Below are 17,032 nucleotides of genomic sequence, written 5' to 3' on the forward strand. Positions count from 1 at the left end.
ATCAGTACATCTTACCATATCCAATATATCTCCATCTTTGGAATGCTGGGAGATAAATAACCAGCGAATAATCCAAGGTCAGGCAGATAACAGCATAAAGGAGAGGAAAAAGAGGGGAGTGTGGAGGAATGGGGCGAAGATAAAAAGTAGCAAAGGAGTGTGATAGCAGCATTACGCCCTAACATTTCAGTTTCAAGTACAGATCAAACTCCCTCATTAGATGGATCATACTGACATATGTGCAGGGACACAGCAAGTCAGTCAGTTCCTGCAGAGTGGACAGTGATGAGATGGTGATATGGAACATCTGGAGACCAATCAGCTGCTTGAGTTTGAAAAAACAGATGACAGCACAGTGTCTCAATGAGATCTTTGTGTTGGTTTGTGTGTCGGACTGATCACCTGTGGATGTTATAATGTGGATCTCTATGAGCTCCTGTTATCTGTCGCTGTCCTCCTGCTCATATCGTAAGATGAAAAAAGAACCTTTGTACTTTCAGAGCTCAGCTGGCAACACAACTCAACTCTGCACCTCATACTGTGTCACTCAGCAGTTTGTGTGTAGATTGACACGTCCAATCATTACACCTTTAAAACAGAGACCCTTTAAAAAAGTCTTAAAGAAGCTTCATCTCTACGGTATTCTTGTTTTTTAATCTGCAACAAACAGCGCCTGCACTTTGCTGTATCGTGTGCGTTATTCAAGATAGCATGCCAGCTTTCTGGAAGTAAAAGAAACTTGACGTGTAAACAACAGTGCCGTCATTACACATACAAACAAACAGCTCTGTGTTGTCCTGCCAATCCCCCCTTTACACAGGCTTCAAACAGCTCTGTTCCTATCTTTCCTTCAAGCTTATCCATGAAACGACATCATAACCCCATTACGTCTCAACTCAACTCAACTCAACTTTATTTATATAGCACCTTTCATACATAGAAACATGTAGCCCAAAGTGCTTCACAGAGTAACAGACAGTAAGAAAACAACAGCAATGGTAGAATTATAGAAGGCATGAAAAAAGAAGAAATACTTTAAAAAAGAAAAGAAAAACAACACAGTAAAATTAATAAAATAAGTAAGAGTGGAAATAAAAGTTAAAAATAAGGTAGAGTTAACGAGATCAGGTGAACACAATAAATAAATAAGATAAATAAATACATGTTAAAACAATGGTTTAGATAATAATGATGAAAATAATAAAAATGATAATAAAATAATAAAATAATAATAAAAATAATAATAATAATGATACTGATAATGCAGTCCAGGGCTAAAATAAATTACTCCAAATTTAAAGCTAGATTAAAAAGGTAAGTCTTAAGTTTACTTTTAAAAACACCCAGAGAGCTCGCCGTTCTCATGTCCAGAGGCAAAGAGTTCCACAGCCTAGGAGCATAAAAACAGAAAGCCCTCTGGCCGGTACCTGTGTGGGACACACGAGGAACATTTAAAAGGGAAGCATTCGAGGACCTCAGTGATCGGGCTGGAACATAAAATGACAGGAGTCTCTGTATCTTTTACACAAAACAGTGTGGTGGACCAATGTTGTGACAGTTCTGCCGTTAACATGCAGTGTAAAAGGGGCTGTTTACACAAGGTGAGCGAATTGATGAGTTTATAATGCAAAACATTTAACTTTATCCTTGTTGTCACTTATAAGACAGTTTCCTTTTTAAAGCTGGTTATTAAACTGAAGTTAATACTGATGCCTCTATTTGACCAATTAAATCAAGAGACTATCAGAAAGAGGACTGGCTAACTTTTAACATTGAGTTTAAAGCTTCTTCAGCAAAAATCCACAATAAGTGATACATTTGATTGCAGTACAAGACTCTACTTGCTATACGGAGATATATGAAATATTGTTTTATCCACAGCTGTCTCAAAACTTGACACAAAAATAAAGTTCCTCAGATTAGCTTTAAAGAAGGTTCTTCGAGAAAAAACAAACAAAACATTTTGTAGTTACTACATTTGAAACAATAACTTGACAAATCTATTTGACAAATGAAAAATACCTTTCATGTTTTGGTTCAATTGTAAAAATTTTCTTGAACTATTTTTATTTGGTAGTAGTTGGAATGTATATGGGTTTTTGAATGTAAGTTTAAGAGCAAAAATAGCTATGTAGGATGTATCCTTGCTCACTGTGATGGGAGTTTTTACAATTTTTGTCACTGTCTGACATTTTCATGTTCTGGAACCTTATTCCTTCGTCTTCACTTCCTGGTAGACACTTTGCTGGACTCTAAATATCTGCTACTTAAACAGGTTTCTGTGATCACACCAGTTCCTCCCAAAGAAAGCAGATGTGACACTGATTACAGAGATGACGCTGTACACAGTGATGGGCAACATGCCACCACACCCTCTAGATGTACAAAAGTGAAACCAAAATAGCCCCTGCCACAGCTGCTGACATATTGCACTGACAACCTTTTTGGAGTCACAGTCAGGGAAGTAGAGATTGGAAAGTGGAGCAGCAGTACAATAGTCTCACTGACCTTAACACTATTAACTTCCTAGGGAAATGATGAATGTTGCTTTGGTTACTACAGTCCAAGACATGACAGATTCTTATGTGCAGACACTCATAAGTTATGGAAAGATTAATGAAACTGGCACTCATGTTTGTGTTTTGCTACATTTTCCACGCTATTTCTTCTACACTATTAATCTGATGCACACGGCACAGTCCGATTTTCCGACAGAGCTTTCAATCAAATCTTATTCCCTCTTTTCTAGCATTTAATCAAGCCGCAACCTCCAGTCTAAAAATATGAGTCCAATGCGGAAGTGTTAAGAGCTGCAGTTCATCGAGGATCCACTTGAGGCTGGCTCCAGAAGTACCGGAAGTCACATACACATGAATGGGAAAAAGACGATCTTTACAGCAGAAATAAACATATTTACAGCCTGGTACAAAAGACGACTGTAGTCTGGATAGCTCATTTCTCGATGTCCTCTCACTGTGAGGGGGGTGAATTTTTTTCTAACGCGGCAATTTCGAAGATATTGAGATTATGAGTCTTCCAATGAGAGGCACAGCTGCCTGTGGGAACACTGTAGCTGTTGGCTAGGAGGCTCAAACTCCGCCTCTTTACGTCACACTAGCTCCACAGCAGCAACATGTCTGCCGCCGACGATTTGCCTCAAAACAGCTCTTCAGAAACAGATGGGTGACATCACGGATACTACATCCATATTTTCTACAGTCTATGCATTTAATAAGTAATTATATAAACAAACCTCTTTCTTAACACCTGGACATAAATTAGTATGATAAGAGTAACTAGAATCAAGTAATTGAGATATAGCTCTGTTTTTTTAATTTTACATTTTGACCAATATTCCAACAGTAAACACAGAAAGGTGGACTTCATAGACAATTCTGCCACTAGTTAGTGGAGACTCCTAACAGACTCCTAGACAACTAACTCGGTCCACAGACCAAATAATTAGTGAAAATATTTAACTTTCCATCTTAGATATGGACAAAATGTCATCCCTCTTCAAACTGAGATCGTCAGAGAAACATAATGTAAAGAAAATAATACACCCTTGGATGACCTTGACTAAGAATACCGACAAGCCAAGCGCTCAATGTGTGACATCCAGCCATTTCCCAGTCTGTTACGTGTTATACAACCAAAATAAACAACCTCTCAGGTGTCATGAAGGACACAGGCAGGGTTCCTGGTTTGAGAAATTGCCAAAACCACAGACATGACACATATTTCAGAAGAACAGAGTGAGAGGATCCAGGCACTGAGTTCATCTTCTGCATGTTTCATCAGCCTCATACACAGAGGAGCTGCTTTACTGCAGCACAGAGACACCAGAGACACTATGTGCTGTGTGGCTGCTGCCTTACTGACGCTTTAATCCATTAGCTCTGGTTTACAGGTGTACAAATCAAACTTTGAGGAGTGTCGCATCAATACAGAATTGAAATGGCAACTCTATGTAATACAATGCCCTCTTTCCTTGTTTTGTCTTTATTGTGGGGTATTATGAAGTAAAAGAAGCAACAAAACAGAAATTGAGCTCCATTTCAAGCTGTTCTCTGAAGCTGATGTGTTTGGGAGCTGGATGGGTGCCCATGCGTAAGGAAACGGGCTGGAATGTAGGGATGCATTCACACCCCAAGTTTCTGAATAAACTCGCCATGAATGAGGCGCTGAATGCAGAAGAACAGAGGACGACAATCACACACATACCCACATCGACTACCGACCACCCTGAGAGAAAATGAAATCAAGATGTGTTTGTATACACACACACACACACACACACACACACACACACACACACACACACACACACACACACACACACACACAGACACACACACACACACACACACACACACACACACACACACACACACACTCATTCATTATCTGGAATGACCAAAGTCCACCTAACAGAGAGACGCCGACATCATGTTTTGATAATGAAGGTTCTGAAATCGCTCAGTCATGTTGAGGAGACAGATAATGGATACTGCTATACCATTAACTCAAAGTTCAGGGAGGTCAGCTGTTACAATGGAAACCAGGAGCATTAAGGAACAACTTCAGTTGGTGAAAAACAAGATGCAGTAAAGGCTGGGTTGAACCATCAAGGCAATCATATGTGAACATTTCGTAAAACACAGGCTGCAATATGACACCAGAAGGTCTGACTCGAACACAAAATACAGCTACATGAGAAATGCTCGTCTGTAAACAATTGATTGGTCCTGGTCTTATTGTTATTGCTATTTGATTTCAGCTAATGTTGGTCATATTTCATGCTACCTAATAACACAAGCAGATGCATGGATTTGATATTCCAAAGCACGAACAACAACTACTGGCCAGACAGCAGTCTGATGACAAAGACAAACCAATCTGAGTTAGGATCGTGTGGAAAAGGACTCCATCAGCATGTGTTTATCAAAAAACAACGTTAAACACAAATCAGAAGCTTGAAGCAAACATACAATTTGTTGCTGCAAGATAGGCCATGTTTTCTCAAATACTGGTTCAGCCTTTGGGATTAAAACTATTGTTTTTCTTTAATTACTGAGAACCAAACCAGCAGACTGCTTCGAGTTAAACGGTCTTTGCCAGAGTAATAGAGAAGTGTGTTTGACTTATTTTCTGTACACAAGCAGTGCAGCCGGAGAAATCAGTAAATTCAAACTCCACTGCCTAATTATGCATTATTAGAGCAACAGTAAGTAATGTTGGTCTCTCTGGGGTGCAGATTTGTTTTGGACTGTCACCAACATTAGGGACATGTCTGTTTTTTTAGCTACAAATGCATCAGTTGCTTATCAAATTAGTCTGTCTACAAGTATGTAGAGTGAGTTTTTCATAGATTTTGTTGATGGAAGCATGCCTGCTGCAACACCAAAAAGAGGCTGCAAGCCCAATAATCTTAAATATGTAAGAACTGCAAAACTCCAAAACTGGAGGGAACTGGTCAGTCCAGTGATGACTCTCTTTGGATCTTGATGGTTTCATCTCCAAGGCCAGACTTGATGCACAAGTTTCCAGGAGCATAAAGGTCACCTTTTAACAGGTAGAAGAAAGATGGTGTTGAGGTATGTGATGATGAACACTGATAGATTAAAAATAGTCCTCCGATAGAACATAAAAAAACATGAAACAACTAAAGAAACAGAAACAGAAAGCATCAACAGCAGTCCTGTGTAAGACAAATCTCAGTAGCAGAGCATTATCTGTTGATCTGTCCATGTCAGTGTGAGTTTGTGTTAAACCTGTTTGTCTGGTGCTTTTTGTTGCTTCAGGGGCTGTTAACAGAGACAAAGATCAGTGTGGGACATGTTAAACTCTGTTTTCCACTGCAGGCATAAAGCTCTGGAAAAAACAACTCACATAATCAAATACTGACTCCCCTTCATGTCCACAGGATCACGCGCATACACCAATACGCACTTGTTCGGTGTGGTACTGGGATGTTAGGCGTGGAGGTTTTGGGGGGAACAGGCAAAGTCAGAGTCAGTCTTAAATTAAAGTCCTCTGTCATCCTCCTCACCTGTCAGAAGGAGAGACAAATCACCACAACACACAAACAAACTCTAGCCCACACACAGACCTCTTCTGCACACTTGTGCAATAAGCAGGAAGCCTTGAAGCTGACTACGGTAAAGTCAGCATGGGAATATGGTCGCTCTACATCTAAAAAGCTTACTGTGGGAGCTCGTTTCCACAGATGACCACACTCGTAAAGGCACACACAGCAAACGACGTAAATCAGCTCCAAATTCAAGGCTCCTCAAACTGCTTGACTTTAGAAAAGCAAAGAAACAGCTCATTTTCTATCACTCAGTCTTTCAGGAAACAACACACAATCACTTTTTATGATGCCTGTTAACAAAGCGCCCAACTTAAACATCCCTCCCTCGATTCTTTTACCTGTTTTCAGTTTGTCCTGCCGTCCAAACAGCCACAAGCCTTTAGGTTTTTCCCGGTTCGAGCACGAGGAGTGTGATGGGGAGAAGTTTTTCTCCGCTTGCACCTTCTTCTTCTTCTTCTGGATGCTGTTCCCCATTTTGGGGCAGTCCTGAAGCCCCCAAAGAGGGTCTTACATCTTGTACTCTTGCAATATTACATGAGTAGTTCTTCTAGGACCTTCCCACAGTCCCTCGCGCACCCGCATGAAACACACTCAGTCAAAGTCAATAACCTGTAATCCCTGTGGTCAAGCTGTTCCTGCTGATTCAGTGCTGCCGACACATACCAACCACGGTACAGTGTCGGTGTGCTAAAGACCCACTGACACCATTCTTTTGAAACAAGCACACCCTTATAATCAAACACACACACAGATCCAGGATACAAAAATTAAACACACACACTCAAATCTGCCCTATCATCCAAGCTGACATGCTCCCTCTCCTTTACATCCAGCTGCTGAAGCATCGGCAGCATCCAACACTGACAAGCTCACTACCAAGAGTGTGTGTGTATGTGTGGGACTGTGTGTGCAAGTGCCCCTCCCACTTTCTTTCCCTGTAAGCGTCAAGCACTAGAGTGAGCACTCACACAGCAAACACACAGACGTTTATCTCTATAATGTAGATCAGATGATTCACACACCTTTCCAAAGACAGGACGCTCCTCAGCTGCGTCTGCCCTCCTCTTAAAGAGAGCAGGAATCAGCTCCTTTTGAAGCAAACTATGATAATCACAGCTGACAGATCCTGTCAACACAATGTAAGCGACAGAGGAAACAGATTGCTCTACAACACTCACATGCAGGGAAAGCAGCAGATGGGAAACAGAGCAGTGTATCTGCTCTGCCCATAGGAGTGTGTAGCAAAACGAGGGGATGAAAACTGACTTCAAACAACAGAGAGATGCTCAATTATTCAAGTGCTCCTCAAAGGTGCAGCTCTCCTGTCTTGCACCTTTTGAAAATCCTCTTCATACACACTCACCCACCCACGCAGACACACACATTTGAACTTAGGAATGCACTGTGACATAGCGAAACACTAGAAAGAGAAGTCAACGGCTCGGATGGATCAAAGCTTCTTTTTTTTTTTTGATGAGCACATTCCTGCTGTGCTTAGAGAAAATACAGATGCTGAGCCAGATGGGTGAGTCACAGCAACAGGGACGATGGAGGATTCCAGATGAGCAGCATTGCTTGAATTTGTTGGATCACCTACACAGGGATCTGAAACAATGTTCAGCAGGCGCAAGGAGGCAAATATTGAAGAAAAGATTCAACACCTTCTCATCCCCTTATGTTCTATTTCTGTCCTCTGCATTATGAGCAGTCGCTGATTTAATCGTGACTAGACATGCCAACAACAATGCCACACTTTTGCCATCACTGCGACATCACTTTAAGAGTTTATGGATCAATAGCAGTCCCTTTGTGCAAAACTAGGTCATCGAGACGCAAGAAGAAAAAATGACACCAGTGAAACATCAGTGTGTCGTCAACATCATGTGAAACTGTGATCCCTCGCAGGAACAAAATGGAGGAAAAGAAAAGGAGTGTGATGATGAAGATGACACAAGAAAGTGAAACCACACACTGTTCATTATGGTCACTGTGATCACGTGCCGTTCAACCCTTAGATCCCCCCACCATCACTATCCCTCTGATGTGCGGCCTGCTGAAAGATAAAAATCCGACCATAAAAGCAGATTTACTGACCGAGGGAGTCATGAGGAAGAATTTATAACCCTTTGTTTTTTAGAGGAGGAATTGATTTTTTTTAGAGGAGTTCAATGGAAATTCCAAATAGAGATCTGAATGCATGCAATGCGTTGTTTATAGATGTATAAGACAGAGGAATGAAGTAAGGGGAGGATGTTATCGCTCAAGCCGTCAATAGATGAGTGTAAAATGATCCGCAATAAAACGCTCACGGAGAGATGCTGCCTCTTAATGCGGCCTTACCAGAACCACACCCAGTCCATTTACGCTGCAAGACTTCTCTGAGCTCACTATCTCATTTGTCATACAGCTATGAGTGCACTCAGTGTGTGGGTGTGTGTGTGTGTGTGTGTGTGTGTGTGTGTGTGTGTGTGTGTGTGTGTGTATGTGTGTACACTGGATGCTCTGTACCCTGCCTTCACCTTTGAGCTGCAGTGCATCGTGCCAAACATGCCCCAGATACATTCAAATAAGAGTGTGATCAAAGTGTGTGACACTGTCAGGAGCAATGTTCGGATGTGACAGCTGTGGGAAACTCAAAGGAGAGCAGAGCGAGATGGAGTGTGTGTGTGTGTGTGTGTGTGTGTGTGTGTGTGTGTGTGTGTGTGTGTGTGTGTGTGTGTGTGTGTGTGTTCACCAATGCATAAAGACATTAAAGGACATTTGTGTAGAGGAATGCTGTTGTCAGGGAGTAGTTGTCAGGGGAGGTGGTTGTCAGGGTGACCACCACAGGAGCCTCAAGACCTGATACAGGAACCCACCTTTCTACATGTTTCTGTGAGTACCCTTAATGGTGTGTTCCCAAGAGTAGGAGGGTCTGACACGTGGTGTTGTTTAAGACAATTCAATATCTTATATGTGCAGCCCTTATAGACTGACCTACATAGCATTGATGACATCTTCCCTGCTCAGTAGACTTTCTTTCAGTGTATTTTCAGCATCCAGTGTACCTGCCAACATCTGCCCAGCACTCCCATCTGGTGGCAAGGCACTGCCAGCACAAAAAAGCATTGTGATGATAGAGTGACATGAACACAATGCCACCAGAAAAATGTCTGGTCAGTATTTACTGAAGTTTCAGCAATTCAAATGCAAATCCAGTCTTTTTATACCACCACCTACATACAGTAAGGAAAGATGTGGACCTAGAGGTGCCAGTGTGCACCATCTACAGGGAAAGAAAGTGTTACTGCAGTGTTTTTTTGGGTTGTAGCGGCCATTTTTGTGGGTGTGTAAATGTGTTTGAGGGATCCACCTATAACATTTAGAGTTCTATTAACTTTGGTACATTTTCTGCTGAAATTTTGGGAGTTCATACTCTTGTAAAAGTAGGTCTCTGTTGTTCAAAGCTTGATCAGAAAGGCAACTGAACTTGGTAGAAATGATTGAAGACGCTTCACGACTTTTGGATCAAGCTTTGAATTACCATGGCCTGGATGACTGAGAGCCTTCACAGACACAGAAAAGTCTCTGTTGGTCCTTATTAGACAATAAGCTCAAATGTAGAAAAAAATAACGAAGGAAAAGAGCCCTGTAATATCTTAATTGTAGACTTTTCCACAAGAAAATATGCAAAGGCTTCTCATTAACAGTGACTGTTGGATGTCTAAAGGTGTCAGCATTGGCTCAGGCGTGTCCCAAACTGTAATTTTTCAAGGATCAAGGAACAGTCAAACACAATTCATGCAGTGGTTTGCATGGGGTCAGTTCTCTGGTTTACAACTTGCTGCAACAAAGTATATGTGGTCCAAAAAGAAAGTCTGTAAGAGCATCAAACCAATCCCACATCAGTAAAAACAATAGCATCGTGCTTCTGTCTATTACACCAGGCTTTTCAACTCTACTTTCTATGCTTGTGTTTAGATCCTTTGTGCACAACACTAGGTGTAGTATCTTTCCAGAAGCCGTGAGACTTGTGAACTCTCTACTCAAGTCTGTCCTCTGCACTTTACTGCTGTGGAAGCATGCAAGCACTACTGCACTTTTCTTTTTAACATACTGGATTTCAACTATGTTTTTAATTAATTTACAATGGGCTTTTAGGTTATGTCTTTATATATCTTATTTACCTATAATGTCTTTTTTTTTTAGCTTGTTTTTGCACCCTGCTGGACCTGAGTAACATTTTTTGTTCCTTCCTGGTTTCAACATGACTGAATGACAATAAACTGAACCTTGAACCTTGAACTGGAACCTAGTTATGAACCATTGACTGTATGAATAATGGACATAGTATCTGTGACGTCACCCAACTGTTCCTGAGCGCTGTTTTGAAGGCAATCGTCAGCGGGAGCAATATTGGAAATGCTGAATTTAACCAAGCTTCTGTTGAGCGAGTGTGAGGTAAAAAGGCGGGCTTTGAGCCTCCTCACCAACAGTTACAGTGTTCCCGGCTGTCAATCAAGCCAGCTGTGCCTCTCATAATGGAAAACTTGTAATCTTGATATCTTCAAAATTTTGCATTATGAACCCCCCCCCCCCCCATACAGTGTGTGCTGATTGCAAAATGAGCTAGCCAGACTACACTTGTTTTTTGTACCAGGCTGTAAACATGTTTATTTCTGCTGTAAAGATTGTCTATTTTGAATTTGTGTGTATGTGGTTTCAGGTACTTCCAGAGCCAGCTTCAAGCGGACACTCAAGGAACTGCAGTTTATAACACCTCTGCATTGGCTTCAATTCTCGCGTCCGGAGGTTGCCGCTTGGCATGAACGAATGAATGTTTGTTTTTTTAACCCAGCCTTTCGATAATGTAGTATACTGACATGAAGTCCTGTTTACAGAAGAATACAAGTTGTGCAGAAGTTCAAGTCACAATAAAAGTTTAAAATATGTCAACAGGAGGAGACTGCTGCGTTCTTCTCTTACCAGTGGCGTGGGAATGTACGGGTAAAACTTCAATAAAAAGTACTGACAAGTTCTAAAGGAGAAACTGCACCATGCTTAAAATAAATATGTGAGTTAGAGCTCATGAGGACACAAATGGCCATTCAGATTAAAATCACACAGCGGCACTGCAGCTAAAACCAGAAACCAACATTTTGAGACAAAGTGACGCTGGTCACTGATCCAAGATTTTTCACACAACACGAGCTGTCAGAACATATATGGTTCCAAATGTCTCTTTTCTCAAGACTGTCTGAATTCCTCAGTTACTTTGTCATTGTCTGATGTATTCTCTGAAACAGAGGACACACAGCTGGATCAGGTAAACACTGTTTGACAGGTGTATCTATTGTAACAAGTTACGTAACAGGAATCACTCAAACACACGCACAATCCTGAGGGTGAATCAGTTGTATATCCTTGTGTTCAGAGTCCCTCTCCATCAGACCCACCCTGATGTCTTCCAGCTGCTTCCCTGCCACATCAAACACACACATGTCCTATAAAACAATCCATTAGCTCTCATTCCATAAACAATACCTCTGTGCATGTTGATTGCAAGTAACATCAGTATGCCCTTCCTTCTGTATGAGTGGTTCATGTTAGTGTTGCTATGTTATTTGAGAGTTTTTACAAGGGTGTGTGCATGACTCTCACAAACAGTTATGCTGAAACAAATACTGTTATATCATGCTCTACTATCAGCAGTATGATGATGACCATATTATTATAAAGGATTATAATTACAAACAAATGTGGTGACATCAAAGCCGTAACTGCTGCTGTTGAAAATGAAGCCAATGCAGAAGTGCAAACCACTGAAGTTCCTGGATCGGCACTTAAGGCTGGCTCCAAAAGCAAATGAGACCACATCAGCATCTGTGTTCAAACGACCAGCTTCACAGCAGAAATAAACATGTCCAAAGCCTGGTCCAAATTTGGTTTGTTCTGTACGGCTCATTTCTCCATCCATACACTCTGTATAGGGGTGATTTTTTATAACTTATTCCTTTTAAAGATAATACAGAAAGGCTGTTTTTGAAACCGCCTGCTAGATACTACCCACGAATGTAGTATGCAGTATATACTACATGTATGTAGTAGGTCTGTTCTGTTGAATCTGTTTTGTAGTATGCTGGGTCAGGCGTTGCTAGATTTCCAGTTTAGGAAAGCGAAAGTAAACAATGACTAAGCTGATAGTGAAACTGCGTCTTTAGTGTCCACTTATAAATAAAAAGTTAAGAAGGGGTTTATATGGAATTTGATTATTTTAACAGCACCTAAAAAACAGAGTGCCCCCCATCAAAAAAGAAGAAAAAGGAAAAAAAATGGATAGTCGTCGCAGTGCATTGTGGGAAACAGTATGCAAGGGAGACTGGTCCGCTGCATGCTGAGACATCTTCCCAAATCAGCACGACATCCGGGGAGTTTTGGCATACTGCAGATTTTGCTTTTGTTCACATACTGCATACTACATACTGAATTTTGGCCAAATCAGTACCTATGTACTGCTAGTATAGTAGACGGTTTTGAAAACAGCCCAGGTCTGAGAGCCTGCTTCACTAAAGGATTGTGCGGCTTTTGTTGTGACTTAACCTGTGCAAAATGTGCAATTACACATTCATTTGCAGCAAAACAGGCCCTTTTCTATTCAAACAAGTCTCCTTGCCAAAAATACCTAATTCATAAACACTGGTGCTAACAGCTCTGCGCAGTTCAGTCAAGAACAATATTTACCTCTGCTGAGAGCTAATGCTAACTGTGCCTTTGCACAGTGTTTATAGGCATTATTACTCTCAAACTTTTCAGTGATCAAAACATAGATTCCACCTCTGGATGCCCTCAAAATAACATATATGTACGTAAAGTCTCTAATTATTACTTTGATAGTACTTTTATTTTAATAATGAGGGGTTAAATCAGACCGGAGCTGTCTGAGGATCAATCCCCAAAGACATAAGTTGTGCAACAACGCACAAGAGGTTTTTATTTATCTCTTTAATTTGAACAGTTCCTTCCTACTAGCTCACTCCAGGAAGTAATCTGGCTATAAATCATGAAATTTGAGTCACATCTGTCATTAATCAACTCTCAAATAAAATGGTAATATCTTCCCCTCTCAATCCAGCGCATCATGTGGATAGATTTGAGCAGTATCAGGATGAGAGCACACAGCAGAGCTCTGCGCTGCAAAATTGGCTGCAAAACTGGAGCAAACTGCACAAAGCTGCAGAGCGTTTTTGTGCTTGAATATCATTAGCGCAATCTGCTTTGTGAATTTGGTCTAATTCACAAAGGTGGAGGTCTTGAGATGGAGCAGAGAGCGGGGGCAAATGATGCACAATTCTTGGCACTATAAACATCTGCAATCCATTCTTAGTGAATTCCCCTCAAGGAGTTTTGCATCATAAGGCACAATAAGCGTTGTTGCTGACTGACAGGTGGGTGAGCTGTAGCTGCTTGTGAGGAGGCTTGAGACCCACCTCTGCTCCACCTCTTTGTCTGCTTCTAGATTTTTCAATATTTATGCTGAGTCAGAAATTCCAATATGGCGACAGTCATTGCTGTTCTTCACAACACCTCTTCAGAAACCAATTATAAAGAAAATTATAATGTGTGTGTGTGTGGGTGGATAGGCTGTAATGCCAGGAGGAAAATACTGCCACCCAAACAGACATGTGAACAGCAGGGAATGGAGCTCATCCTCCCTGTGCTTCTCTGTGTTTCTGTGATCTCCAGCTGCTCCTCGTTCTTCTCCTCTGCTTTAACACATCTCTGCATGCTTCTCTCACCAGCAGAATGATTTACGTTTCCCTCCCACATCATGGCCGAGCTCTATTGTTGCCTCACGGTAGTGCCGCCACGGTGCGCCCCTCTCAATGCCGTTGCCTGGGAGACGTTTACCTCACCTGCATGGCTTTGGGTCTGCACTGATGGATGAGGGCAGGAGGTATCTGCTTACCCAGGTAAAATTACCTCCATCGTCAAAGTGTGTGTGAGCGGTGAAAGACGTTTGCAGGGAACATTGTACGGCTGCATTAAACTTTCACACTCCTCCCTGTCTACCTCATGCCTCTCTTTGCCCTCCACTTACTGCCTTAATCCTGTCAAACTGTATTCAAGTAGCCCTGAGTTGTGGCCTATAATAGAGCGCAGGCTGTATACAATGTTCTCAGTGTAATGAGATGTTTGCTCTTCAGTTCCCCTGCTGGGTCTCTAATCTGCATTATATAGCACGACTTTCCACACCCTGACTTTGTGTGTGATGTGGCAGCCCGACACACAGGCTACAACAAACGCAGATGGAGAAACTTTAGGGATCTTTTACAAACAGTTCTTTCACAATAAAACGTCTTCTCACACGGACACATACACACACACAGCTTCACACATGTCGAAAACAATGACTTCACACACTGACGCACATGTGGAATCCCAGGGATTGTGCAAAATGAGCTCACCACTCATCCAGCCCGCAGCCGAAGATGCGCTGTGCTGGACAAAGCAGGTAGTTGCGGGGGCTCCATACACCCTTGTGTGTGTGTGTGTGTGTGTGTGTGTGTGTGTTTGTGTGCGCGTGTGTGTGTGTGTGTGTGTGTGTGTGTGTGTGTGTGTGTGTGTGTGTGTGTGTGTGTGTGTGCGCGTTAGTGTGTGTGTGTGTGCGTGCGCATGGGGTGATGTAATGAGTGCTGCCGCTGGGTTAGCGCCTCCCTAAGCTAGTCAATATGCTGCTGACACACAAACACAGAGATACCCTCTGATTCGGGGCAACACTCGGTCACACCCTCACAAAGCTCTGCAGGCATCCACAAACAACTTGAAACACACATTGATTACACAATAAGAAGAAACACACATACAGTACTGCTGGACTGGGAGTGATTAGCTATCTGAGGAGCAAATCAAAAACAGTAATAGTATTAGTCAGTAATGAAAGAGACTGATAAATCTGAGAGTAAGACACAAAGGTGTGTGTGTGTGTGTGTGTGTGTTAGTGTGTGTGTGTGTGTGTGTGTGTGTGTGTGTGTGCTGAGTAGTCTCTCCAATTAAAAAAGCATTGAGAGAGTGTTCCCTAAGAGTCCTCTCAAGGCTGAATGGGGCTTTGTGATTTGTTGTAATCTCTCCCCTCCATCGCATAACTCTAGGCCCAATCTGGCATCCAGGCTGCCATGCATGCTCACATGCACGCCAACAGACCTTGACACACACACATCAACCACTGTGATACACGGCTCCCAAGAATTCAGAACATCAAAGAGTATTTCTTATTTTATAAGGGAGGAATGTCTGTAAAATACAGCAGGTAGTCAAGTGCTGGATAGCATGCAGAGCTCTGGATCGCGGACGAGCAGATCTGAGGCGGTGGAATGACATGGACTATGTGAACCCACCAGCAAAGACGTATTATTGTAGGGAGGAGGAGGATGGATTGATTGTTTTTGGTTGTGTAGTGTTGGGGTGGTGTATGTGTTGAGGGGGTTAAAGGATTGTGTGAGATGTCTGTAAACTTCCACAAATCTACAACTCATAAAACAAGGCTGTGTTAATAAAAACTGCTGTTAACTATTTGACTTGCCTCTTACACGTATTTGGACTGAGTTAAAAAGTGGCGACTGATACAGCTGTATCATGACTAAAGTATCAAAATAGAACAGCACAGGATGGGTGAGCTGATGTGGAAGTGAATTTGTACAGTTAACAATTTTTCTTCTTGACTGTGAAAATAAGAAATATAAAAATAACTAAACAAAACAGTAAGGGGGAAAAGAATGATGTGGGTATGTGTGTCTAGAGAATCGACAATGTGTCCCTGTGTGTGAAAAGTGTCTTTGTACAGTCTTCTGCTTTGTCTCACCAGGCTGTTGAAGTCACCCAGCAGGTTGAGGAAGAATGAACAAAAGCAAGAGCAAGAGAAATAATAATAATCATTTACTGGTGGGAAAACAGGCTTACCTCACTTTCTGTACAGGAGACAAAGTGCCAAAGAAAACAAGACGATGTACATCATAGAATTTGTTTACACACGCAGAGGTGAGACAGGAGGCGGTCTAGCTAGTCTACGCTGGTGATATACCTTACTAATTATTATGTGAAACAGTCTAATTGTTCTTTTTGGTTGAATACTTTGGGACTTTCCAGGCTGCAGACCTCATGTGTAAAGTAACTTTGATAAGATCCACTCCAAAGAAAATTCTGCTTTTCAGATATTCAATAATTTCTGCCCAAAATAAAACTTTAAACTAGTTTAGTTCATGTATCTGCATTTACATAAGGACCTACTTTAAATCAATCACATTGAAACCAAACATTTGCCTGCAACTGAACACAACAGAAAGAAAAAACAGAATAGAGGGAACCAGCAAGACTCCAGTTTCTAATATAAAAGGTCATTTTCAGTAATGCAGCTCCTGGCTTACAGGGTCTGTTTCTAATACATTAATATTAAAATGGGAAATGTCATGGCTAACACCTAAAGTAAGGTATCCAGAAGGTTCATCAGAACACACATGATTGTATATGACAATATATTAGTCCATTTCCACCAGCATATACTCCTTTAGAACGGCAAAAAAACTGATTTCATATTCATTATCACTTCCTGGTGACAAACATTGTCTGTGCCATGGCAGGGCAAGGCAAGGCAAGTTTATTAATAAAGCACTATTCATACACGCTGACCAACGGCAGAACTGACTGTTTCTTCAAATGGATAATTACGTCTTAACGAAGGAGAAAAGCTTTTAACAAAGTGAAGGTACTAGCAGAGTCTGCCTCTCTGTCCATCCACAGCACACCCCACTGCCGTACTGCTGCTCTGGCTAACATACCGTAACCCAGGGTCCCGTTGGCCTTGCGGTCTAAGCATGCGCCCCATATATGAAATCTATATTCCTCATCGCAGTGGTCGCTGGTTCGACTCCTGGCCTCGCTCAATTACTGCATGTCTTCCCCCCG

At 41.8% G+C, this 17,032-nt stretch overlaps 1 protein-coding gene and 1 long non-coding RNA gene across 4 annotated transcripts in view; one reads left to right on the forward strand and one right to left on the reverse strand.

The window, feature by feature from the left end:
• The window catches only part of kiaa1522 (KIAA1522 ortholog), a 48,446-nt gene that overhangs the window by 26,245 nt on the left and 5,169 nt on the right, over window positions 1–17,032 (reverse strand). Inside the window, exon 1 of one of the 3 annotated variants that reach the window (XM_034705333.1) lies at window positions 6,433–6,968. The exons of the other annotated variants lie outside the window; for them this stretch is intronic. Within the exon in view, the coding sequence (XP_034561224.1) occupies window positions 6,433–6,568 (136 nt within the window). The 5' untranslated portion in view covers window positions 6,569–6,968. Of the gene's footprint in view, window positions 1–6,432; window positions 6,969–17,032 lie in introns of those variants that run through there. 3 annotated transcript variants of the gene reach the window in all.
• On the forward strand, window positions 8,893–11,032 carry LOC117828297. The gene is made up of 3 exons (XR_004634384.1): window positions 8,893–8,968; window positions 9,119–9,249; window positions 10,800–11,032. It is a non-coding gene; the product is annotated as an uncharacterized LOC117828297 (long non-coding RNA).

The sequence above is a fragment of the Notolabrus celidotus genome, chromosome 16, assembly GCF_009762535.1.
Source record: "Notolabrus celidotus isolate fNotCel1 chromosome 16, fNotCel1.pri, whole genome shotgun sequence".
In the NCBI taxonomy this organism is placed as follows: domain Eukaryota; kingdom Metazoa; phylum Chordata; class Actinopteri; order Labriformes; family Labridae; genus Notolabrus; species Notolabrus celidotus.